Source organism: Euprymna scolopes, chromosome 45, assembly GCF_053919585.1.
Source record: "Euprymna scolopes isolate OS-2025 chromosome 45, ASM5391958v1, whole genome shotgun sequence".
Classification (NCBI taxonomy): Eukaryota; Metazoa; Mollusca; class Cephalopoda; order Sepiida; family Sepiolidae; genus Euprymna; species Euprymna scolopes.
The window spans coordinates 13,702,375-13,726,252 of record NC_136526.1 but is presented as its reverse complement, the minus strand read 5'-3'; the positions used below and the strand labels follow the sequence as shown (position 1 = coordinate 13,726,252).

Below are 23,878 nucleotides of genomic sequence, written 5' to 3'. Positions count from 1 at the left end.
TGCAAAAAAATGGCACTTTTTACCTCATAACTTTTGCCCCATCCATTAGATTTTTCTGAAATTTGGCAAAAATGTGAAGGCAACGTTGGCCCTTCACACTTCTCACATTCATCATTTCTTCACTATTTTTTGTGGCGTCATCTCGCATGCAGCACCAGAGGGAGACCACACACGCGTAGCTTGTTAGAAATTAAATAAACTTCAAAACATATTTGACGATCGACCATCAGCAAATATATAGCATTACGTCAATAATTTTCCCCACTCTTTATCTGTGCCTAAATCCAAACGTAGATTCCATGAGCAAAGCTTCTTTCTTAGAACTGCACACCGGTGGAACTCTCTGCCGCTTGCCTGTTTCCCACCTGACTACAACTTGAACGTCTTCAAATCCAACATAAACAAACTCCTGACAAACCGCCCCCTTAAGTAAGACACTCTATCAAAACCCCAATACTAATGATTACTACAATACTATCTCATTGATTACTGTACACGCAATAACCCTTATCCTTGAGTGGCCTTCGGGCCTTGATAAGTGGTGACCCCTATGTAAAAAAAAAAAAAAAAAAAAAAATTACGGCCTTGCAACTCTGATCTATGGCTTGTGGTAAAAGAAAAGTGGTTAACTCTCTTCACAAACGGTTAACAAACGAGCGAAATAAAAAGACTGCATAAATCTAAGCTGCATAAAATTAGGAGGAACTTTATTGTGATAAACACTGCCTTTTTTTATGTTTTAAAAACCGGAAGCCATCACCAAGTAGAATTTTTTTTTAACCATTATTTTTTTCTTTGCTTTAAATTTATTATTGCTTTTTTTTTTTTCTTTCGCCAATACAGGTGCAGTTTCAATTTGTCCTGTTGACAGACACAAGCTATTCTCCTCTGTCGTCTGAACTGTTGTCTCAAGAAGACCGAGACACCAACCGACCTTTCCCAAAGACTATTGTCGCTGTTGAGGTTCAAGACCTGAAGAATGGAGCAACACATTACTGGAGTTTAGAGAAACTCAGGTAAGACATTTTCGATTCCTTTTTTTATATAGATGTCCCTCCTGTCCCCACCCCAATTTTTCCATCCCCTATTCCTCTCTCTTTATTTAAAGCTTATTTTAGACTCTCTTTCTATGTACTGTCTTTTCCAGTCTTATATTTCTTTGTCATTTTATTCTGTCTCTTGTCTCTATTTCTCTTCTTTCTCTATTGTTGCTTTCTACTTCTTTCTCTTTCTTCTTCCTTATTTTCTTCTTTCTATCTCTCTTTTTCTTGTTCTCTCCCCTCTGTCTTCCTTCTTCCTCTTCTCCTCCTTCCTCCTTTTTATTTTCCTTCTTCTTCTCCTCTCCCTTATTCTCCTCCTCCTCCTCCTCCTCCTCCTCCTCCTTATTCTCCTCCTCCTCCTCCTCCTTCTTCTTCTTCTCCTCCTCCTCCTCCTCCTTCTTCTTCTCCTCCTCCTCCTCTTTCTTATCTTCCTTTCTTACTCCTACTCTTTCATTTTTCATACTCCCACTCTTTCTTTCATACTCCCACTCTTTTCTCTTTCATACTCCCGCTCCTTCTTTTCTCTCACTCTCTTAAATATTTATCAATTTTTTCTCTCCTTATAGAAAACTCTGTTTAACTTTTGCCAAAGACACTTAAGTCTTTCTTAGTTTAAATGATTGCAAGTGCAGACGATATACAAGATGTTCAGAGTATTACATGGTGGAGGATATTCGATCGGAGTTGCACGTCTCTGAACGCTTTCAAAGTGGTCAATATTCTGAACAAGATGGCGATTCCAAACTCATGATTTTAAATTCTAAGTGTAGTTGCACCATAGCTGTGTACAGTTTTAAATAGAAAGCTGCAAAGTGACAGAATTATATTAACATGCTGAAGTTAAGCAACGTTGAATCTGGTCATACCAGGTGGGTGACCACTTGGGAATAGCAGGCGTTCTATGTAGGAAGACTTTAACATTTTCCTGCACGGGAATGTTCAAGTGACTGGTGATCGCTTGTGAATTTGATATGTCTGAATGAAATTTAATTTGATTCTTCCTTTTTGAAGGGATTTTTACACCTGCATTTCCTTTGTGTTTCTTGCCATCCTTTTACATTAACTGTATTTATCTAATTCGTTCTTCATCTCTACCTCTCTCTCTCTCTCTCTCTCTCTCTCTCTCTCTCTCTCTCTCTCTCTCTCTCTCTCTCATACTATAGTTTATCTCTCTCTCCTTTTCTAATTCTTCATCTTTCCTTTTCTGTTATGTCCCTCTTTTCATTGTCTCTTTCTCACTCTTTTCTGGCATTTCCTATCTCTCCCTTTCCCTCTTCTCTCCCTTTCCCTCTTCTTCTCTTCCTTTTCTTCTTCTCTTCCTTTCCCTCCTGCTCTGTACCCTTTTCCCTTACCCTTCTCTTTCTCTCTCTTTCCCGCCCCTTCCCTCTTTCTCACCCCTTCTCTCTTTCTCCCCCACCTTCTCTCTCTCTTTCTCCCCCACCTTTTCTCTCTCTCTCTTCTCCCCCTTCTCTCTCTCTCTCTTTCTCCCCCTTCTCCCCCCTTCTCTTCCCCCCCCTTCTCTCTCTCTCTCTCTCTTTCTCTCCTCTCCTCTCTCTTTCCCTCCTCTCCTCTCTCTCTTTCCCTCCTCTCCTCTCTCTCTTTCCCTCCTCTCCTCTCTCTCTTTCCCTCCCCTTTTCTCTCTCTCTTTCCCTCCCCTTTTCTCTCTCTTTCCCTCCCCTTTTCTCTCTCTCTTTCCCTCCCCTTTTCTCTCTCTCTTTCCCTCCCCTTTTCTCTCTCGCTTTCCCTCCCCTTTTCTCTCTCTCTTTCCCTCCCCTTTTCTCTCTCTCTTTCCCTCCCCTTTTCTCTCTCTCTTTCCCTCCCCTTTTCTCTCTCTCTTTCCCTCCCCTTTTCTCTCTCTCTTTCCCTCCCCTTTTCTCTCTCTCTTTCCCTCCCCTTTTCTCTCTCTCTTTCCCTCCCCTTTTCTCTCTCTCTTTCCCTCCCCTTTTCTCTCTCTCTTTCCCTCCCCTTTTCTCTCTCTCTTTCCCTCCCCTTTTCTCTCTCTCTTTCCCTCCCTTTTTCTTTCTCTCCCCTCTTTCCCTCCTCTTTTCTCTTTGCCTCCCCTTTTCTTTCTTTCCTTCCCTCACCTTTTCTCTCTCTCCTCTCCCCTTCTCTCTCTCTCCTCTCCCCTTCTCTCTCTCTCCTCTCCCCTTCTCTCTCTCTCTCCTCTCCCCTTCTCTCTCTCTCTCCTCTCCCCTTCTCTCTCACTCCTCTCCCCTTCTCTCTCCTCGCCCCTTCTCTCTCTCTCCTCGCCCCTTCTCTCTCTCTCCTCGCCCCTTCTCTCTCTCTCCTCGCCCCTTCTCTCTCTCTCTTCGTCCCTTCTCTCTCACTTTACCTCCCCTTCTGTACCCTTTTCTCTCACCCTCTCTTCGCCCCTCTTCCCCTCCACTTTCACTCGCTTCTCCTCACTCTCTTTTCCCCTCTTTCAATACTTTGCTTTCATTCATGTTTCTCTTATGCTTCTTTCTTTTTTTCCTGTCTCTCTATTTATTTTTTCTCTCTCTCTCATATGCTTCTTTCTCTCTCACACTTGAATGTTTCTATTATTCTTATGTTCCTCTCTCTCTTTCATATTGTTTTTTCTTTTATTTCTTTTCTTTCTCTATTCTCATATTTATTTCTTTCTTTTTTTTTTAGTCCTTATTTCTTTTTTCTACCAATCTCTTACTCTGTTTCGCACAAACAAACACACAAACAAACACACAACCAAACACACACATTTTTTTCTTTGCTATCAAAATTGTTGTTTTAAGAAGACAGTTTTCCTCAATCTCACTCCCAACGTTTGTCAATATTATTGTGGCGCTCTTGTCGTTTTCCCTTGCTTTCTTTTTCCAGTTTTTTTTTTCCAGTTTTTCTTTTTTGTTTTTTACAACCGATTTTCTTGTTCAATTATTTCATTTTTCCTCCATACTTCCATGCTATTTTTTTTGTTGTGTGTGTGTGTGCGCGTGTGTATGTGTGTGCATTTACTAATTTTTTGCCTTGGTTTTTCTTTTTATTTTCACGAGTCATTATTATTTTTTTTTATTTTATTTATTTATTTTTTTGATAATTTTTTTTTGTTTATGTATGAAAAATGCTTCAGAAAATTGGCATTTTTTTTTTTACCGTGCTTCATACTGCGAAAATAATTTTAGTAGCTTTAGATGCTTATCAATTTTTTTTTTTTTTTTTTTTTTTTTTTTAAGTTATCAGTAAAAAAAAACAGAATTGGCCAAAATTCATTTTTTTTTTCTTTAAACAACTGCACATTATTGTCGGTTCACACATTGATAGAAAACTCATCAAAATTTAAAATTTTATATTTATTTCTATGCATGGAAACAGAGTTCAATCTGCATATATACCATATCCGATCCACTGTGCAGGAGCATAGAAAAATTCAACTACGGACCAAACTTAAAGTATTCACAGCCGTAATTATCATTTGTATGTGCGCAGACATGACAGAAAAAACTGAGGCTGACTTCGAAGTCATGGAAGTTTTGTAATCCCATTTTGGCTCAACCAATATTGTGTCGCCTTAGCAGAGTGACAAAGAGTTACGCCTTTCATAAATAGGGGTTAACTTAGTTTATTTTACCACTTGAGAATATTGGTAAGAGTCCTTTATGTAACATTGAAACATTTAGCAGCATTTATATTTCCTTCGCACTCCACCAGGTTTGAGCAATCATCACTTTAAATTGCACCCAATACCATAAACGAGAAACCCCCATGTTTCAGCGTTGACTGCAGTCTTTTTAAGTCAAACTCTTGCTGAGGGAGACCCCATACTTTTCCATCGTTGGGAAATCGTGACCCATCAGAGAAAATAACATTGGTCCAAATGGTCATAGGTCTCTCCATCATTTCACAAACTCAATCTTTTCTGCACTTGATATTGGTAGGATGAAGAAAAGGTTTCCTTCTCGCAGCTGTACTATAGTAGCCCAGCTTGTGAAAATACCTGACAGCTGGTCTGGGACGGACACCAGCTTGTGCTGCAATGTCGGAAAGTTTGCAATGAGAATCCTCTTCGACATTTCTTTTCACAAGACGTAATGTTCTTTCAGAGGGTTCGGAGTGATCTGGATGAGGTTTTGTGCACTCTTTGTCCTCTCTTGTGAATTGTACAATTACTCTATTAACAGTAGAAAAGGGTGTTGAAAGATTTCCTCCTATCTTGCATTGACTAGGACAACCTTTATGTTGACCTACGATTTGTCTTCGGAGAAAATTTGATAGGTGTAATGCTCCTTTGGTTCATGGCATGCTTCAATGTTATAAAATGCAATTTTAATTAGATACTCTAAGTTATTTCAGCACTATCATTATCTGTAAATATAAATAAGTATATATTAATCTTAGTAAATATAAATAAGTATATATTAATCTTAGTAAATATAAATAAGTATATATTAATCCTAGTAAATATAAATAAGTATATATTAATCTTAGTAAATATAAATAAGTATATATTAATCTTAGTAAATATAAATAAGTATATATTAATCCTAGTAAATATAAATAAGTATATATTAATCTTAGTAAATATAAATAAGTATATATTAATCTTAGTAAATATAAATAAGTATATATTAATCTTAGTAAATATAAATAAGTATATATTAATCTTAGTAAATATAAATAAGTATATATTAATCTTAGTAAATATAAATAAGTATATATTAATCTTAGTAAATATAAATAAGTATATATTAATCTTAGTAAATATAAATAAGTATATATTAATCTTAGTAAATATAAATAAGTATATATTAATCTTAGTAAATATAAATAAGTATATATTAATCTTAGTAAATATAAATAAGTATATATTAATCTTAGTAAATATAAATAAGTATATATTAATCTTAGTAAATATAAATAAGTATATATTAATCTTAGTAAATATAAATAAGTATATATTAATCTTAGTAAATATAAATAAGTATATATTAATCTTAGTAAATATAAATAAGTATATATTAATCTTAGTAAATATAAATAAGTATATATTAATCTTAGGAAAAATATTTATCTTGGTGTCCATTCTTTTCTGTCGTGTCTGTGTATGTTTGCAAAACTTGGACCATATATGCAATTCTTAATTTTGGAGATGAGATGTGAATGCTTGTGTTATGCTGATTAATCGGACTATTATTCTCAAATTGAGTGTTATTAGCACAACGTTTCGGTCGCTGCAACCTGCGACCTTCTTCGGGTGTTGAGAACAGGCTTCTTTTCCTACTAAGGAAAAAGAGGGTTGGCTCTGCATTACAAGAATTCAAACCGTTTGAGGGTGGGTCCGTAGATCACGAAGAAGATTCAGGGGGCACAAAGATATTTGTTAAAAGTTTTTCTATAGCTCAGTTTTTCGGGATATCTATACTAATTGTTAATATTAGTGAAAAAATTGTTTTACAAACCAGAGGATCGATACCCATGCATATTTTTGTTTTTTTTTTAAATATGGTGTAAGGGGACAACTGTAAAAAAAAAAAAGAAGCTTTTTTGTTATTGGTATTATTGGACCATATATGCCAGACATGCCAAGAAACGGAACGATTTCCATATGACCTGTTTCTGTAGACTGCTGAAAATCAGTTAAGACAAGAAACCAGACATGGAGGTTTTGCCCGACCTAATCTCCCATCCATACAAACTATGCTGCAGCAGTGTCAGGTTCATTGAGCTGGTCATATATGCCTCATGTCAGATTCCAAACTCCCGAAACAGCTCCTTTACGGTGAGCAATCCAAATGAAAAAGAATTGCAAGAGGACAGCAGAAACGATTCAAGGACAGCCTGAATGCCTCTCTCGAATAGTTTGGTTTGTATTCCAACTTGTGGGAAAACCTAGGCCAAGACCAATGTTCTTGGCATACTGCAAACCACAAAACTGGTTACAATTAGTGAATCTGCGCACATTGAAGAACACGAGAGGAAACCTCTATAATATAAATCTCACCTGTCTGTTTAAATGTATGCTTGTATGTCTGCCTAAAACTTTCGACAGAGGCGATGGATTTCAGAAGATCGGTATCATTTTGGAGTTCAACCCTTCGGACGACGAATATCGAGAAATTGTACAAAAACATTAATTCCTTCACTCTCAACTGGGCAGTTTTCTACAGGAAGGGTCGTTTTTTTTTGTTTTTTGTTTTTTTGCTGACATTTTTTGCAAGTCGTTCAACCCTCGCATCCACGACGTCGAATAAAAGGCGTTAGTTTGACCACCGAAGACATCACAACCGCGGTAGGCACATCTCTTTTTCCTCTGGCACATTACAGGTTCGAGCCTGGTTACTATTTTTTTATTTTTGAGCTCGCAATTTTCCTTTTTTTTTTCTCAACCAACACCCTTACACACACCTCCACTTTCTTTTCTGCCTTCGCGTCACGGGTTCAAGCTTGCCTGCCTACTACAACATTTTTTTGCTCATCACACCCCTCCAAACACCCGGGCAATGCCGAGCACCCGGGCTAGTTGTAAAATAAGCAGTGACTTTATAGCCGATGTAGCTGAAATCCCTTATTTCTACAATGGAAGTAAGAAATGACATTTTGGTTTTGATTCTATTGACTATAAAGAGAGTGTTCGTTTTACAATACAAACATGGAATGAACCCTCCTCAGTGCATAAGAAATTTTTTAAAAAATTATTTTGATGTTTTCACTCTAAACCTGGTAATTGAATCAACAATAATCTGCTGTTATTTTTTTTTTCTTTATGAAAAATTTAAAAAAAAATAATAAAATTATACTCCCCCGAACCACCAGGTGGCTTCTATTCTAAACTTTGTGCCAATTATATTTAAAAAAAAAAAAAAAAAAAATTAGAAAGGAATAAAATCAATCATTTAGAAGATGAAATAATGTCTTTTCTTAAAAACCCTTTAAAAGAAAATATTGGAATTCTTTAGGTGAGGACTTGTTTTATGCATTCGTAATGGTTAGACTAGCATTCTCATTTTTTTTTTTTTTTTTTTTTTTTTTTTTTTTTTAACTTTTGGTGGACTTCATAGAGACCCCAGTGAGTCATATGGTATTAAATATCTTTGGCTAATGATGGAGATTGCTAGAATGTGAAATAAGAAAACTTCCATCATGCCAATAATCATAGGTGTGCCTGGCTCAATTCCTGATAGTCTTTCAAAACAGCTAAACTCCTGTGGTTGCAGCTATATCCCTGGAGCCAGAGGTCTCTTCAATGCTCACAGCTACGATAAGGGAATTGCCTGTTACTTCTTACATGTTTAAAGAAGCTATAGCTTCTGACACTCTACTACAAGAAGTCATCCACTACCACCAAGTACGTACCAAGTGGCCAGCAGTACCCGTAACAAACAGTTACTAACATGCTTTCAACGGAATTCTTCCTTATCAGAGGTTGATGGTATACTTGTTGCCGAACGGGTCATCATTCCCTCATCCTTGCAATTAATAGTTATTACCAAGAAAAATACTCATATTCACTGAATTTAATCATTGGACGTTTCTGCATATTCACAAGTATTAATAGTTTGGGATAATTAATTTCAACGTTTAATTTTAACGTTTAGTTGCTGATATTTGTTTGATTGAAAAGTATAAAAGCATCTCTTTCCTGTCGCTGTCTGTGGGATTTGATTCCAAGACACATTTGTGCCATTCTCAAAATGTCATAACTATCCGGGAGTAATAATATCTATCAACCTCATATTTGATTACTCTCTCTCTCGGGCAGTCCGTCGATTTCGACGATCACGCGGAGGTCGGTTAGTGTCCCTGTCGAAGATGTGATGTAAGTCCGATCAGAGCTCTGAAACCCTGGCTGCAGATGTGACACCTGATGGCAGGAAATCCGGATAGTGGTGCCCATATCTTCAGCAAGAGCACGACCATCATACTCCAATCGCCTGAGTGTAGAGATCACGCTGTGGCTTCCAGTCTATCAAACCTGCCGATACGCCTTCACTCCATCCCCACAGGACTTTCAACCCCCCCCCCCCTCCAGCCTAGGCAAAGTAGGAATAAGCAGCTTACCCAGTACTGCTAGCACCCTCTCCGCTGAAAGCAAAAGTACAGAGGCAAGGACGGGCCAGGACAGTCTGCATACATGCAATCAGCCGCATCCGATGGCTGAGGCAGACCCGAGTCGAGTTGTACATCACCCTTGTTGACCGCGTCGGCACTGCGGTGCTGGTTCATCCGCAGCGCAAGCCGTTGGGACTCCTTCCTCATCCGACAAGAGCATCATTGACCAGGCTTGGATTTTTGTGACCCTAAATAGGGGGCTAGTGGGTACTACATCTTGCCCAAGGGTGACCCAGCACCGCAACGACTAAGGGGTAGTGGCATTCTCCTCAAAACCATGGAGCTCCTGCACCATGACCTCGTTGCCAGATGTAGTTTGTCCTGGGTATTTGATTACTACTTGTCTTATATATCCAATAGGGTTAATAAGGAGCCGTACATGTTGCGTATCCTGAGCTACCAAAGGAATGGCATTTGCTGACTAGGCTTTACAAAGCAATGATTCATCCGAACTTGGAATACAGATCCTTAGTGTTCGTCAGAGTTTACAGGTGTTCTGATTCTCTTGAGCGTCTACAGCATTGTAGCATCAGATATATACTACATATTCCCTGCTGCAACCCTGTTCGCTCTGGAGTATGTGATCTGCTTGGATTAGATCTGCTGTCTACTTGCCAGAATATAACAGTTGCTTTTGTTGCCTACAGATTATTTCATGGTTCTTGCCCTACCACACTGCTTGAATACAGCTCTGTGCCGCGTCTAAACAGACCAAATCTGTGATGATATACATTCACATTAGACCCTCTGCAGTGTTTGCTCAGAGATGTATTCGCAATCTCTTTTTGCATTGTATTCTGCCGTCCTGAACATGCTGCCTCGGAATTGAGTGAATGAAAATGCATCACTGTCACATTTTCAGAGTTCTGTATTGTCTAATTATCGTGATGTTTTATGCATTCCCTGATTAGCTTAGTAGCCTCTGTTTATTGATAATGCTTTTATGATCGTGGCTTAATACAGAAAAAACAATTTTCTTACATATAGAAATAATTTTACAATATATACAATAACAGTATAAGGTTTCATCACAAACGTCCTGAAAAACACACAAGTAAAGTTGGGCAAATCTCAGTTGATACATTATGTGTTTATCTTGCTCAAAAGGATGGGGTCCGTGTGGATCATATTTGGTTTTCTAGGTAATTTTGAACATCCAGCTCACAAATGGTTAATATTACAGTGTTATGACCACTGTATTAAAATTTTGATTTGCACTATATGATTATGGATTACTGCCCCAGATTATGAAATTGGAAGAAATTATTTTAGGCTAGAGTTATGCCCCTTGATAAAGGTTTCAGAGCCCCTTGGCAATAAAGAGAATCCCCAAATCTCAGTGCATAAAGAGGATTTTATTGCAACTTTTGTAGCAACAGATTGTTTTAATTATGATATTAAGACTTTTATTATCCAATGTATTCTATAATGGTTTTCAGTGGCCACCATTTTGGTTTTACTGCAGACAATAAAAACCAAAGCAGAATATTTGCATTGAGTATGCACATTTTCTTTTTTTTACTATAGACTTCACAAAACAGATGAAGATGATCAATTTTGCTGAGATTTCTTTGAGTATCTAATAAGTTTCTATCTAATAATTATCTGTAAATATTTTTTTCACAAACTATCAGCAGTATATAATTTTTAATCATTAAAAAAAAAAAAACAATGAATTAACCCAACACGAACATTACGTCCCTTCCGGAATTTTCAATTGAATTCTTTCATAGTTACTTCCTCCTACTTTGCAATTTTTGGTCCAACGACTTAGTCGGATTTGGATCTTAGAATTCACCCTCGCCCGTCTGTTCCCAAATAACTATTCATTACATTTTTTAGAAATTTTGCATGAAGTTACAATCCAAGAGAGGAAATTTAACATTCTCGGATTTTTGATAAAAATTCTGGTTGCATCCCCAGGGGTTCAAGAGGTGTCAAAATGGCCAAAAATAGCACTTTTCGAGACACAGAATCTTTTCCGGACGTTAAATTTCGCTGAAAATTACCCAAAAGCCAGATTACATGGACATACATCTGGAAACGTAATATTTGACCCTGGGAAAATTCTGGTTGCGTCCCCAGGGGGTCAAAATGGCAACAGATAGCATTTTCCAAGGCATAAAATCTTTTTTGACCATTAGATTTTGCTGAAAATTAACTAAGAGCAAGACCACATGGATATACATCTGGAAATGTAATATTTGACCCTTGGAAAATTCTGGTTGCGTCCCCAGGGGGTCAAAAAGGTCAAAATGGCAACAGATAGCATTTTCCAAAGCATAAAATCTTTTTTGACCATTAGATTTTGCTGAAAATTAACTAAGAGCAAGACCACATGGATATACATCTGGAAATGTAATATTTGACCCTGGGAAAATTCTGGGGCTTGAGCCCAGGGTGTTTTAGGGATGAAAAACACTCTTTTTGGGGCTAATTTTTAGTTTTCTCCTAAAATTTAAACCATTAGTTTAGGGACCATATAGGTTTTGGCTTGTTTTATTTTTTTGTTTTTTTTTTCCAATGTCTTACGTGAAAAAAAAAATGGCGACCATTGAAAACCATGAGAGAAACCATTGTATAATAAATGTCTTAATATTATAAAAACTACTTATCAGCAACAATTTTAAATGTGAAATTGATTCAAAACAGACCCAAACACCCTTAAAAATTAACTTTTGAAAGGTGAATGTTTTTTTTGTTTTTTTTTTTCAATTATACACATCAGCAATTTCACCATTTTATCTCAGTTGGTGGCTGACCATTCTACAAAGAGTTTGAGTCACATAACAAAATCAATCAATCAACCAATAAGGGTTTTATCACTCAATGAGGAACCCCTCCCTGGACTTAAGCCATCTAACTCTGTCCCGAGCTATCCGCTGCCATGTGGGACCCATGTGCTGTAATAGGTCGTCCCTCCATTTGAGGTTAGTAGGCATCGGCAAAACCAGCAAGATTACGCTCCACCTTAGGGTGCTAACAAACGGAACGTCTCCATCGATAAACCAACGACCACCATGATAGCCGTTTGTGACATTATCATGCCCATTTCCGAGAAGAAAGCTGTCAGTTTCTATATACCCTGCGTATTCAAGGAGTAATTTGTATATTTATTTATTTGTGGGTCATTATCCTTATCTTCATAGTCGTTGTTGTTTCGCTACGTTTCGGCCAACTTATCCTCTGGCCTTCTTCAGGTGAAACAACAAATAAATCGCATGTTATTAGGTATATAATAGGTGATGTGTGACTATAATCGTTTAATGATAAGTATTATTTGGATTCTTCGGACTACTCTTCTCATCTTTAGTATTATTTTCACAACGTTTCGGTTGATGTAACCTCCAACCTTCTTCAGGTGTATTTTGTTGAACTTGGGAATGTTTCTGTCAAACTCGGGAATTAGGACGAAATTTCAAAGGGAATCCTTTATTTACTTCACAGGAGTAGCATTACTTGAGTCACCTATTTTTTTATAAATTGTTTGACCAAGAATTCTGCATAAGTTTTGGTTTCAGTTTCGATTATAGCCGAAAGAACTCAAATTTTTATATATATATATATATATATATATATATATATATATATATACTTTGCAAGGATGCAATAGAGGTAAAATAGTTTCGCTTGTTTTCTTTTCCTTATAAAGGAAATGTTTTTTCATAATGTTTTATTGTTAAAGTGTTTTTTAATCAATAAGTTTGAAGAAAGGCTGTTCTTGTGAAAATTTTCAAATGACATAATGTTTGAATTTGTCCAAATGGTCTTGAAACAATTCTAACAATGAAATACACTTTTTGTTGCTATCAACCCATTCTCTGAAGTCTTGGTTTTTGTTAAAACAATATATGAATGCTCAATTATGAAACCCGATAATTTTGTAGCTTACAGTTTAAGTCATTTTTTTATTTTTTTTGGCTTAAAATTTATTGGTATATGAACAATTACTGAATTGTATAAGCCCAGTATAATTCAGAATACTACAAATAAGACATATATATATATATATATTCGTCCTCGCGCAAAAGAGCAGGACACAAAATGTTTTAAATAATAATAATAATAGAAGAACAATAACAAAGACTTTCGCTGGTGAGGACTACTATTGACCGTAACCAGTTATACAGTCCTTTTGAAATTTTCATTTCTATTTTTCTCGGTATGTACTGAATATTTGTTAATGAAACCTATATGAAATATGTTCCTATCATATAACTAGCCTGGGTGCCTGGCATTGCCCGGGTGTTTGGAGGTGTGTGCTGAGCAAAAAAAAAAAAAATAGTGGTAGTAGGCAAGCAGACTCGAACCCTGTACCTTGAATGGAGAAAAGAACGTGAAAAAAAATGTGGCATTTTTGCTGTTGCATCCATCGCCAAACCGGAAGTGGCGAAGGTTTAAATCGAAAAGAGAGAATGACTTTAGAAAATACCAGCGAAAAGAGCAAGCCTCTTTCCTTATAGAAAAGTTACCAGTTAAGGGTGAAGGAATTAACCCTGTACATATTCATGGCACTTATGCTAAACATTTTCAGATATGACTATTTATCTTCATTAAATCTATTTTGAATTCCACAGTGTAACCTGAGAAAACTATATCCTAGAGCCATCGTATCCCAGTGTTCTACTGTTCATCTATATATATAAAAGGCAAAATGCATGTATGTATGTATGTAGGCAAATTGTGTGTGTGTGTGTGTGTGTTTGCTTTTCCGCGATGTCTGCAAAAGGCTTCTTTCGGAAAAGCGCTCGCTCGCTTCGCAACTTCTTAAAACTTTTTATATCATCCATAAATTGTAATATCTCAGAGTTACCCACGGACCTCGCCTGTCTATTTAATTTTATTAACTTTCAAACCTTAATTATTCCACATTTCCCGCATCGGCACGCGTTATATTCGCTTTTCGGTATAAACAAAAGCGAAACTCTACTCTAATCACAGGCCCAGAGCCAGTGTCGACATCGTCATATCAGACGGGCGAGCAGGTTTTTATTGACCTCATTAAAAACTGTCTCGCACAAAATCGCCGTCACTTCAATCAAAAACGAGCACCTGTTTGTTTGTTTTTTCACACTTTACTGCGCGTCGTAAAAGCTTCCCTTTTTTTTTTCAAACCCACCTCTTTTTTTTCACACACACCGAAAAACACTGGGCAACGCCGGGTACCCCTCGCTAGTCTATATATATAAAAGGCAAAATGCGTGTATGTATGTATGTTCGCTTTTTGTGTATGTCTACAAAAGGCTTTTTTCCAAGGCCTTCTCAGGGGGGGGGTCGCGCATTCTTAAAACTTTTTATATCATGTCTAAATGATAATATTTATGACGTAACAACAGGGGGTCACGTGTGTATTTAATTTGCCAGACTTTTACCAGCTCACCGCGTCTTTGAAACATCAAACACACCACTTCCTTGCACCTGTATATTTCGCTTTATAAACCTTAGCTTAACACGCTTATTAATTCCTCTCTCCTCGTGGCCGAGATGTTTAGGTGCCTGTTTTTTTTTTTTTGCCTTTCCTTTCCACGTTTGCGTTACGGCTTCAGGGTTCAATCCTACCTTCTGTCTAAAACTTTTTTCTTTTACAACGTTTTTTTTTTTTTTTTAACACACACACCTCCAAACACCCAGGCAATGCCAGGTACTCCCCCTCCCCCTGCTAGTTGTATTAATAAAAGGTGAATCTGCCTAGCTTATTCAACGGTTATGTGACTTAATTTGCTTCAGTTTATATCAATCTGTTATACCTCTGCATGGTATTGCCTTCTATAAATTACCTTTATATACACACTAAACAATGCTTTAAGAAAACTACATTAACGTCTCATTAATGATTAGAGCAGTAGTCCAAACAATCCAAGTAATAAATGTAATAAATAATATCAATCCTCATCTCAATAATTCAGAAACATTATATCAAATCGATGCGAACCCAAATTATTATGAAAAAGGAAACCACTCTATGCTCTTTCCGTTTCATTAATATATCATATATTTTGAATTTTAATAACTACTAGGAATATATTAGACAAATTTATTTTATTGCATAACTAGCCTGAGTATCCGCCATTGCCCGGGTGTTTGGAGGTATATGTTAAGCAAAAATAAAAAAAAATAGTGGTAGTAGGCAGGCAGGCAGGCTCGAACCCATACCGTGAAGGAGGAAAAGAATGTAAAAAAAAAAAAAAAAGTGATGTCTTTGCTGTTGCGGCCATCACCAAACCGGAAGTGACATAGGTTTAAATTAAGGCTAGTCAATTGAAAAGAGGAGATGGCTTTCAAAAATATTGGCGAAAAAAGCGACCCCTCCCTGTAGAAAAGTACCCAGTTGAGGGTGAAGGAATTAATGTTTTGGGCCAATTTTTCGATATTTGCCATCCGAATGGTCGAGCTTCAAATCTATACTGACCTTGTGAAAATCCGTTACCTCTATCGAAAGTTTTAAGCAGACATACATACATACATGTAAACAGACAGGTCAGATTTATATTACAGACGGTCTGTTGGAAAAAAAGAAACAAAACTATTTTTTCCACCATTCACCAATAAAAGCCATTGTTAAGATGCACCTGAAGAAGGTCGGAAGTTACATTGGCTGAAACATAGTGAAAATAACACCAAGATGAAAACAGTAGTCCAAGCAATCCAAATGATACACGTTATCAATCTTTATCTAAAAAATTAAAGCGAACTACATGAACCTTTTTTTTTTTTTTTGTTTATAAGTTTTTAGACATTTTTTTCTCTTTTTTGTTCTTCTCTATGCAAATACTGTTCCTTGTGTTTCCTTACACGTGAACCTCATTTTATCTGTATGTCGTAGTCTAGTCTTCCTCTCTGCACTGCATGTTTAGACACGTGTGTTTGTAAAGATGTGACATGACCCTTTCTTGAGTTTCTGTCCAGATTTAGGGGTGGGTGTCTGGCCATCTTTTGCTGCAGGATGTCTTGGATCAAAACATTGTTTTCATTGCATCAGTGCCAGCCATCGTTGGCTGTACAATTGCTTATGCTAAAAATTCTATGCGAAGATACAAAATTTAATTATCTATATATATAAAAGCGAAAATGTATGTATGTGTGTTCGCTTTTTCTGTATGTCTACAAAAGGCTTTTTTCAGAGAAGCGATCGCTCGCTTCACAACTTTTTAAAACTTTTTATATCACATATAAATCGTAATATCTCACAGTTAACAACGAAGCTCGCTTGTCTATTTAACTTGCTCGATTTCGGGAAGATAAATATTCAACATTTGTCGCTCGCCGCATGTGGGTTAATTTTTTTCCTATAACGTCTTGGGAAAAAAAAAATAAAAAAAAAAACGTTCCGCAGTAAATTAAAATACCATCCCGCAGTCAAACTTAACCTCATTAACTCATTAAAATGGGCACCTGCCAAATCCAAGTACTTAGATAAATTCAAACGTGTTTCCGTTAGCATCTCGCGGTGGGGCAATCATTAACGTCGCGCGTTTTTTTTTTTTTCACACTTTAATTTACACCTTTGCCTCAAGGGTTTGGGTTCGATCCTCATACTTACTTTTTTTTTTTTTAACCCCACCCCCCACCCCCGGAGTTTCCACACACACCTCCAAACACCCGGGCAACACCGGGTACCCCTCGCTAGTAGCTATATAAAGACCAAATATGATAAACTAGACTAGGTGCCCAGCGTTGCCCAGGTGTTTGGCTGGCAGTGTGTTTTGAGAAAAAAAAAAAAAAGAGGTGGTAGTAGGCAGGCAGGCAGGCAAGCTTGAACCCATTCCGTGAAGGAGGAAAAGAATGTGGGGAAAAAAAAGTGACGTCTTTGCTGTTGCGTCTTTCGCTAAACTGAAAGTGGCGAAGGTTTAAATTAAGGCAAGTCAATTGAAAAGAGGGGATGACTTTCGAAAATATTGACGAAAAAACAAGCGATCTTTCCCTGTAGAAAAGTGTCCAGTTGAGGGTGAAGGAATTAATGTTTTTAGCCAATTTTTTCGATATTTGCCGTCCGAAGGGTCGAGCTTCAAAACGATCGATCTTGTGAAAATCCGTCGTCTCTGTTGAAAGTTTTAGGCAGACATACATTCATTTAAACAGGCAGGTGAGATTTATATTATAGATTAAAAATGGAAAGCATGAATGAGTGAATTACCTCCCTGATTTCATTGTTTCAATTACATGGATTAGTTCCAACTGTTTTTGGTTCTACAATTGCTTATATTAAAAAAAAATGGAAGATAGAAAAATTTAATTATAGCTATATAGAGACCAAATTTATTTTTAAATATGATAAATTACAAGAAAATAATGAATGGGCCTAGCTAACTGGTTTCATTGTTTCAGTTCCAATCGTCTTTGTCTCTACAATTGCTTACATTTAAAAACAATTCCGCAAGGGTACATGTTATGGTGTTAAAAGGTAATAAAACAAAAGGAACACAGGACTTTTAGAAGCAAACATGTATTCACATATATTACAGGCAAGGCGGGTTGAGCAATACCATTCCTCAAGTGTTGAGTGTTTGCACATGATCTCCTTGGCCGCGTACCAATCTCTGACTCCCGGGCACCGGTATTTATTACAGGAAGTGGTGTCCTGAGATAGTCCATTAATCCCATGGAGGGGCGTCTCCAACAGTACGAAATTTAATTACAGCAAATTTATTTTTAAATAAGATAAATTAAAGAATAAAAGGTGCTAGCTAACTGTGGTTATGAAATCCGACCCCATCCTCCCTACTCTCCTGACCTTGCACCCTCTGACTTTCACCTTCTCCCAGCCATGAAGTTGTTTTTGAAAGGAAAGCGTTTCCCAGATGATGCAGCCTTGATTTCTGAAGTCACGTCATGGTTGGAGGACCAACTTGGGGTGTTCTACAAAAACGGTCTCCAGAGCTGCATCAAACGATGGGAGAAATGCATAACTCTGAGTGGTTCCTATGTAGAGAAAGACTAATAACTGTACCAAGTTTCGTTGCTCTACTGCTATGGGAAGTGGGTCAGGGGCATTACTTATTGCATGCCCCTCGTGTGTGTGTATATATATATATATATATATATATATATATATATATATATATATAAATATAAATACCTGTTCACATACACTTTTTCATGATAAAGCTAGAACCCAGAATTAGATGGAATCGAGCAATTGCACCGACAATGGACAATGCCAGATTCGAAGTGGGTTTCGATGTACTGCATCTCATCAGTGACGTACTCCGACATAGGCACGAACCCAGATCGTCACACATATGAAGTGTGCAATACTGACGACCTAACCATATGGGCTACTTAGTTGGGAGCAATGGCAATTAAAGGGTGGTTCCACACTCCTCAAAGCTCACAACTAAATATCTATTTGATTTCAATTGTACCAGTTCTATCTGTCTTTGTCTTTACAATTGCTATGGTTTCCATAGCAACCATGTCACCTCAGCGACTACTGTTGATACCAATTCACCACTCGCAAAAAGAGAAGTAACAAGTGAAACAATTGGGGGATTTTATTGAAAGCAGACGAGTGCCGTACATTGTTATTACATATGCGTATGTTATGTTTATGGGGGCAAAAAATAAGACTAGAATTAAACAAAGAACAAGTGAATTTACTGGAAGCCTAGAAAAATCATGGATTACAATAGAAAAATGTGAGCGTAAAAAGTAATATGGTTAAGCTTAAACATGGAAAAGTAAAAGGCTAGTTGTTAAAACTGGAAAAGAAAAGGACAAGCTATTCTAGTAAAAAATATAATTTATTTATAATTTAAAATATTGCAGCATTAAGAATTTTTTTTTTTTTAATTCAATTTATAACCTTATATAATCAATTCTTAATGCTGTAATATTTTAAGTTATGAATTTATTAGATTTGTTACTAGAATATCTTGTCCTTTTCTTTTCCAGTTTTAACAACTACTTTACTTTTCCATGTTTAAGCTTAACCATATTACTTTTCATGCTCGCATTTTTCTATTGTAATATATATATACTTCAGAATAAAATTATCTAACAATCAACTGGTATGGAAACCTGTGATCATAAGTTTTACAAAATATTATTGGCAGTAATATTTTATAAGTAGCAAATAAATCAAATTTTAGTCATTCAATAAATTTAAAAATTTATGACATGAAATGGTTAAATTTCAAATCAAAAGATTTTTATTATTCTGTGTAAGACGAAGAATACATTTGAAATATTATAACTCCTTATCCTATAGGATTTTGATGTCTACCATCTCTTCAGAGGAGAAAATATTCTAACTATTTTCTCCTCTGAAGAGATGGTAGACATCGAAATCCTATAGGATAAGGCGTTATAATATTTCAAATGTATTCTTCGTCTTACATAGAATAATAAAAATGTTTAGATTTGAAATTTAAATATTTCATGTCAAATTTTTAAATTCATTGAATGACTAAAATTTGATATGTGTATATAAGTATTTGGTTTTATTTGGTAGTAATAAATCCAACAGAGAGGGCTCAATTATTGACTAATAAAAGCATAATATTTCTATTTAAGATCAGATAAATCAATATGGTACCATACTTTCTATTCAAAACTGAAGGTCCTAAATATGACCTAAAACTATATCCAATGGTGAGGCCCCAGCTTGTGGGCTTTGAGGAGTATGGAGCTATCCTCTAATTGCCATTGCTCCCAGGTCCGCTCTGATCTGGAGTGGTAGTACCTGTAAGGGTCCCAACTATGGATTAAATAGAAACCAACTTGAAAAAAAAAAAAAAATATTCTATTAAAAACTTTTTCTTCAAAATCACTGGATTCGTCATTAAATAACCTGAAAAGGGTTGATATGCCGTAAAATAAAAACAACCAACCAAAAGGTTTTCCTCTGTATTAATTTCTCCATAAACATTCTTTTTAACTATTCTACAATAAGACCCTCACTAATTTAAGTAAATAAAAGAAAAAAATATTAAAAAAAAAAAAAGAAAAGAAAACTTTCCCAGAAGGGCTTATAACTTCCTCCATAACCAATTATGGGCGAAGATAAATTGTTTTTTATGTGCACTCGGTAACATTATTAATATATATCTATATATATAAATGGATGTCGGTCTGTCTGTCTCCATATTTTCAAACTCTATCTCCTCCGAAACTAAAAGTTGGAGAGTGGTGCTAGGGACCTCAAATGATTGGATTTTTTTACAGGCTGTTCTTTTATGGGTCTTTAGCTAGTTAAAATTGTTTTTTAAGGGGTCAAAATTGAAAATATCGTTAAGCATTTCATACATTTTTTTTTTTTTTTTTTTTTTTAAATTTTTATTCAGTTTATGTATGTGTCATGTTGGTATAGCGGTAACGTCACCAGCTTTGAATGCTACAGTTTTGGTTTCGATTCTAGCTGATGGCACTCAAATATCTTTTCTTTTTCTTTTTTTTTCACTTTTGAAATCACGACTCTATAATTATATATACGAAATCTGGACAAATTAAAATATCATATATAAGCTAATTTTACGCCCGGGCAAAACCGGACGTCCCCCCACTCATCTTCACTAGTATATACATACATATTACTTTATTTAATTTGGGTAAACAAATCCAGGTGATTTTGTTTTCCTAAATTGAATAAAATAATATCTTGCTCTTTTTTATCAACAACCTTGTTCAAATTCGATGGTTTTTACATGTATATAATGGTTGTATCGATTGGTTTCCTAAATCTAAATCCAACGTAACTCACGTGATTATTAAAGAGTGCTCAATGCAGGGCAGAGCTGGTATATAGTCTGTTGATCATACAAACATTATTAGTTACATATGTGCATATATGTTTCAGTGGAATCCAAATTCAAGGATAACACCTCGTCAGACCAAAAAGAGAATCGATATTGAAATGGAAGTCTAAATTAGTTTTATAAGATATTTGGGTGTGATTAATGTTCTGGAAGAAAATGGGATGCATATTTTGTGAATGTGAACAGTAGGGTTTTTTTTTTTTTTTTTTTTTTTTTTTTTTTTTTTTTTTTGAGGGAGATGCTCACATTCACAAAATATACACCCCACTTTCTTCCAGAACGTTAACCACACCCAAACATCTCATAAAACTAATGTAATTTTGACTGCCATTTCAATATCGATTCATTTTTGGTCTGATGATGATGATAGGTGTTATACTTATCCTTGAATTGCGATTCCACTGAAACATGTATGCACATATGTAACCAATAATGTTTGTATAATAAACAGACTCTCTCTCTCTCTCTCTCTCTCTCTCTCTCTCTCTCTCTCTCTCTCTCTCTCTCTCATATATATATATATAATGTATTATATGAGAGAGAATAAAGAAAATTAGAAACAGCACTATAAAAAATATATACTAATTTATTTGTGTATTCAATAAAGATGATACATCAATTAGGGGTGTAGGATGAATAAGACTCTTTAGTCCATCATATTTCAAAGCCTAATGCTTCTCATCTTTTGTGATAAAAGCTATAGCCCTCCAATATCACATAGATCACTGTAGTTCTCCCATTTCCCTCTTCTAACAGTTTCAATATATTACCATTCTCTTCTCACGCACAATTATTTTGCTCCTAAGGTAGTTATCACTAGACGTCGCATCCCTAATATGTTACCTAGCATATTCTTTTCTCTTCTGATGAGAAGCATTAGGCTTCGAAATAGCATGGTGAGTTTTACTTATCCTACACCCGTAATTGATGTAACATCCTTATTGAATAAACGAATAAATCTATATACTTTAGTATATATTTTTATAGTTATTTTCTTTTTTTATTGATATTCTATATAAGATCCAAAATAATTTGTTGAGCTTTGCATTATCCTGATGAGTTTACTCTTAAAGAATTGATCTTATTCTTTTTCTTTTAACTCCCCATATATATAGTGTTTCTGCCATTTCCTTAGATATGTGTTCATTTGTTTTCCCCTTGTGCCTGTTATAGAAGAATTATAAATGGTGTGTGTGTGTATATATATATATATATATATATATATATATATATATATATATATATATATATATATATATATATATAATTTTTTAATTTTTTATTGAGCCCATAATAAATTTACATTACTGTTTCCATTGGATTTTCACCCCAGGAGATGAGGTAGAGTACCAATTTCATCGGAATTTATAGGTGGACTGAAGTTTAAACTTACAGAAATGGATAGAAAGTTATTGGGGGGGGGATATTAAGTAGAGAGGGAGGTCGTGTGGTAGTGTGAGGAGGTTTTATAGTTATAGTTTATCAACTATAAAACCTCCTCACACTACCACACGACCTCCCTCTCTATTTAATATCCAACCCCCCCAAATAACTTTCTATCCATTTCTGTAAGTTTATACTTCAGTCCACCTATAAATTCCAATGAAATTGGTATTCTACCTCATCTCCTGGGGTGAAAATCCAATGGAAACAGTAATGTAAATTTATTATGGGCTCAATAAAAAAATAAAAAATTATATACCGCTCTATTAACATATCGAGCACTTTTATCGGGTTTTTTTTTACCTTATTTCCCTTGAAAAGAAATATATATATATATATATATATATATATATATACCAAATTGTATATGTATGTGTGGATTATCAATGAAATAAGAAAACTAGAATATAGAAATATATACCAATCTGTATTATTTGTTTATTCATGGTATTTTGAAGCCTAATGCTTCTCCTCAGAAAAGGAGAGACTATGCTAGGTAACATAATAGAGATGCAGCGTCTAGAAATAGTTACATTAGGAGGGAAATAAACGTGCAGTGAAAGATAAAAATTGAGACTGTTTGGGAGTGTGATATAGAAGAAATATATCGCACAATTACTTTGCTCTTAATGTAACTATCGCTAGACGTCGCATCCCTTATATGCTGCCTAGTATCTTCTCTTCTGATGAGAAGCATTAGGCTTCGAAATACTATGGTATAAAGAGTTAATTAATGTGTCATCCTTATTGAATAAACGAATAAATCTATATACATTAGTATATGTTTTTATATTGTTGTTTTCTTTTTTTATTGATAGTCTATATATATATATATATATATATATATATATATATATACTTATTTTATTAATACTCTCTCTCTCTCTCTCTCTCTCTCTCTCTCTCTATATATATATATATATATATATATATATATATATATATATATATTCTTATTTTATTGATATTCTATATAAGATCCAAAACAATTTGAGCTTTGTATTATCCCGATAAGTTTACTCTTAAAGAATCGATCTTATTCATTTAACCCTCCCCATATATATATATATATATATATATATAGTGTTATAATGGAATAATTCCAGAGGAAATCCGGGTATGAGAGCTCAATGTGGTAAACAGAGCAATAACATAAAAAATATAACACGGAAATTACATAATTGTCGATGCAATAATTTATTTCAACCTTATGGATCTAAACCAGACAATAATTTATTTCAACCTTATGGATCTAAACCAGACAATTACATTTTTGATCAAAAATGTAATTGTCTGGTTTAGATGCTTGAAAATACCATAAGGTTGAAATAAATTATTGCATCGACAATTATGTAATTTCCATGTTATATATATATATATATATATATATATATATTGTTTATAAAATATAATTATCCACGTGTTTCGTCTACAACTCATCAGAGTGGCTGAATCTAGCGAATACATATATAAGGAAAGCCAAAACTTACTTATGCATTCATCAACGTTTTGTCTTTATTTCAAGACTTTGTCAAAATTACTGATTTGAAGAAATTACATAGAAATTAATATTTGAAAATA

The 23,878-nt window shown here is 35.2% G+C and overlaps 1 protein-coding gene across 50 annotated transcripts in view; it reads left to right on the top strand.

The window, feature by feature from the left end:
* Positions 1-23,878, top strand: part of LOC145269265 (kinesin-like protein unc-104) — a 649,720-nt gene that overhangs the window by 415,170 nt on the left and 210,672 nt on the right. For all 50 annotated transcript variants that reach the window (XM_080124920.1, XM_080124904.1, XM_080124897.1 and 47 more), the window contains one exon: positions 844-1,016. In XM_080124920.1, coding sequence (XP_079981046.1) covers positions 844-1,016 — 173 coding nt within the window. The remainder of the gene's footprint in view (positions 1-843; positions 1,017-23,878) is intronic.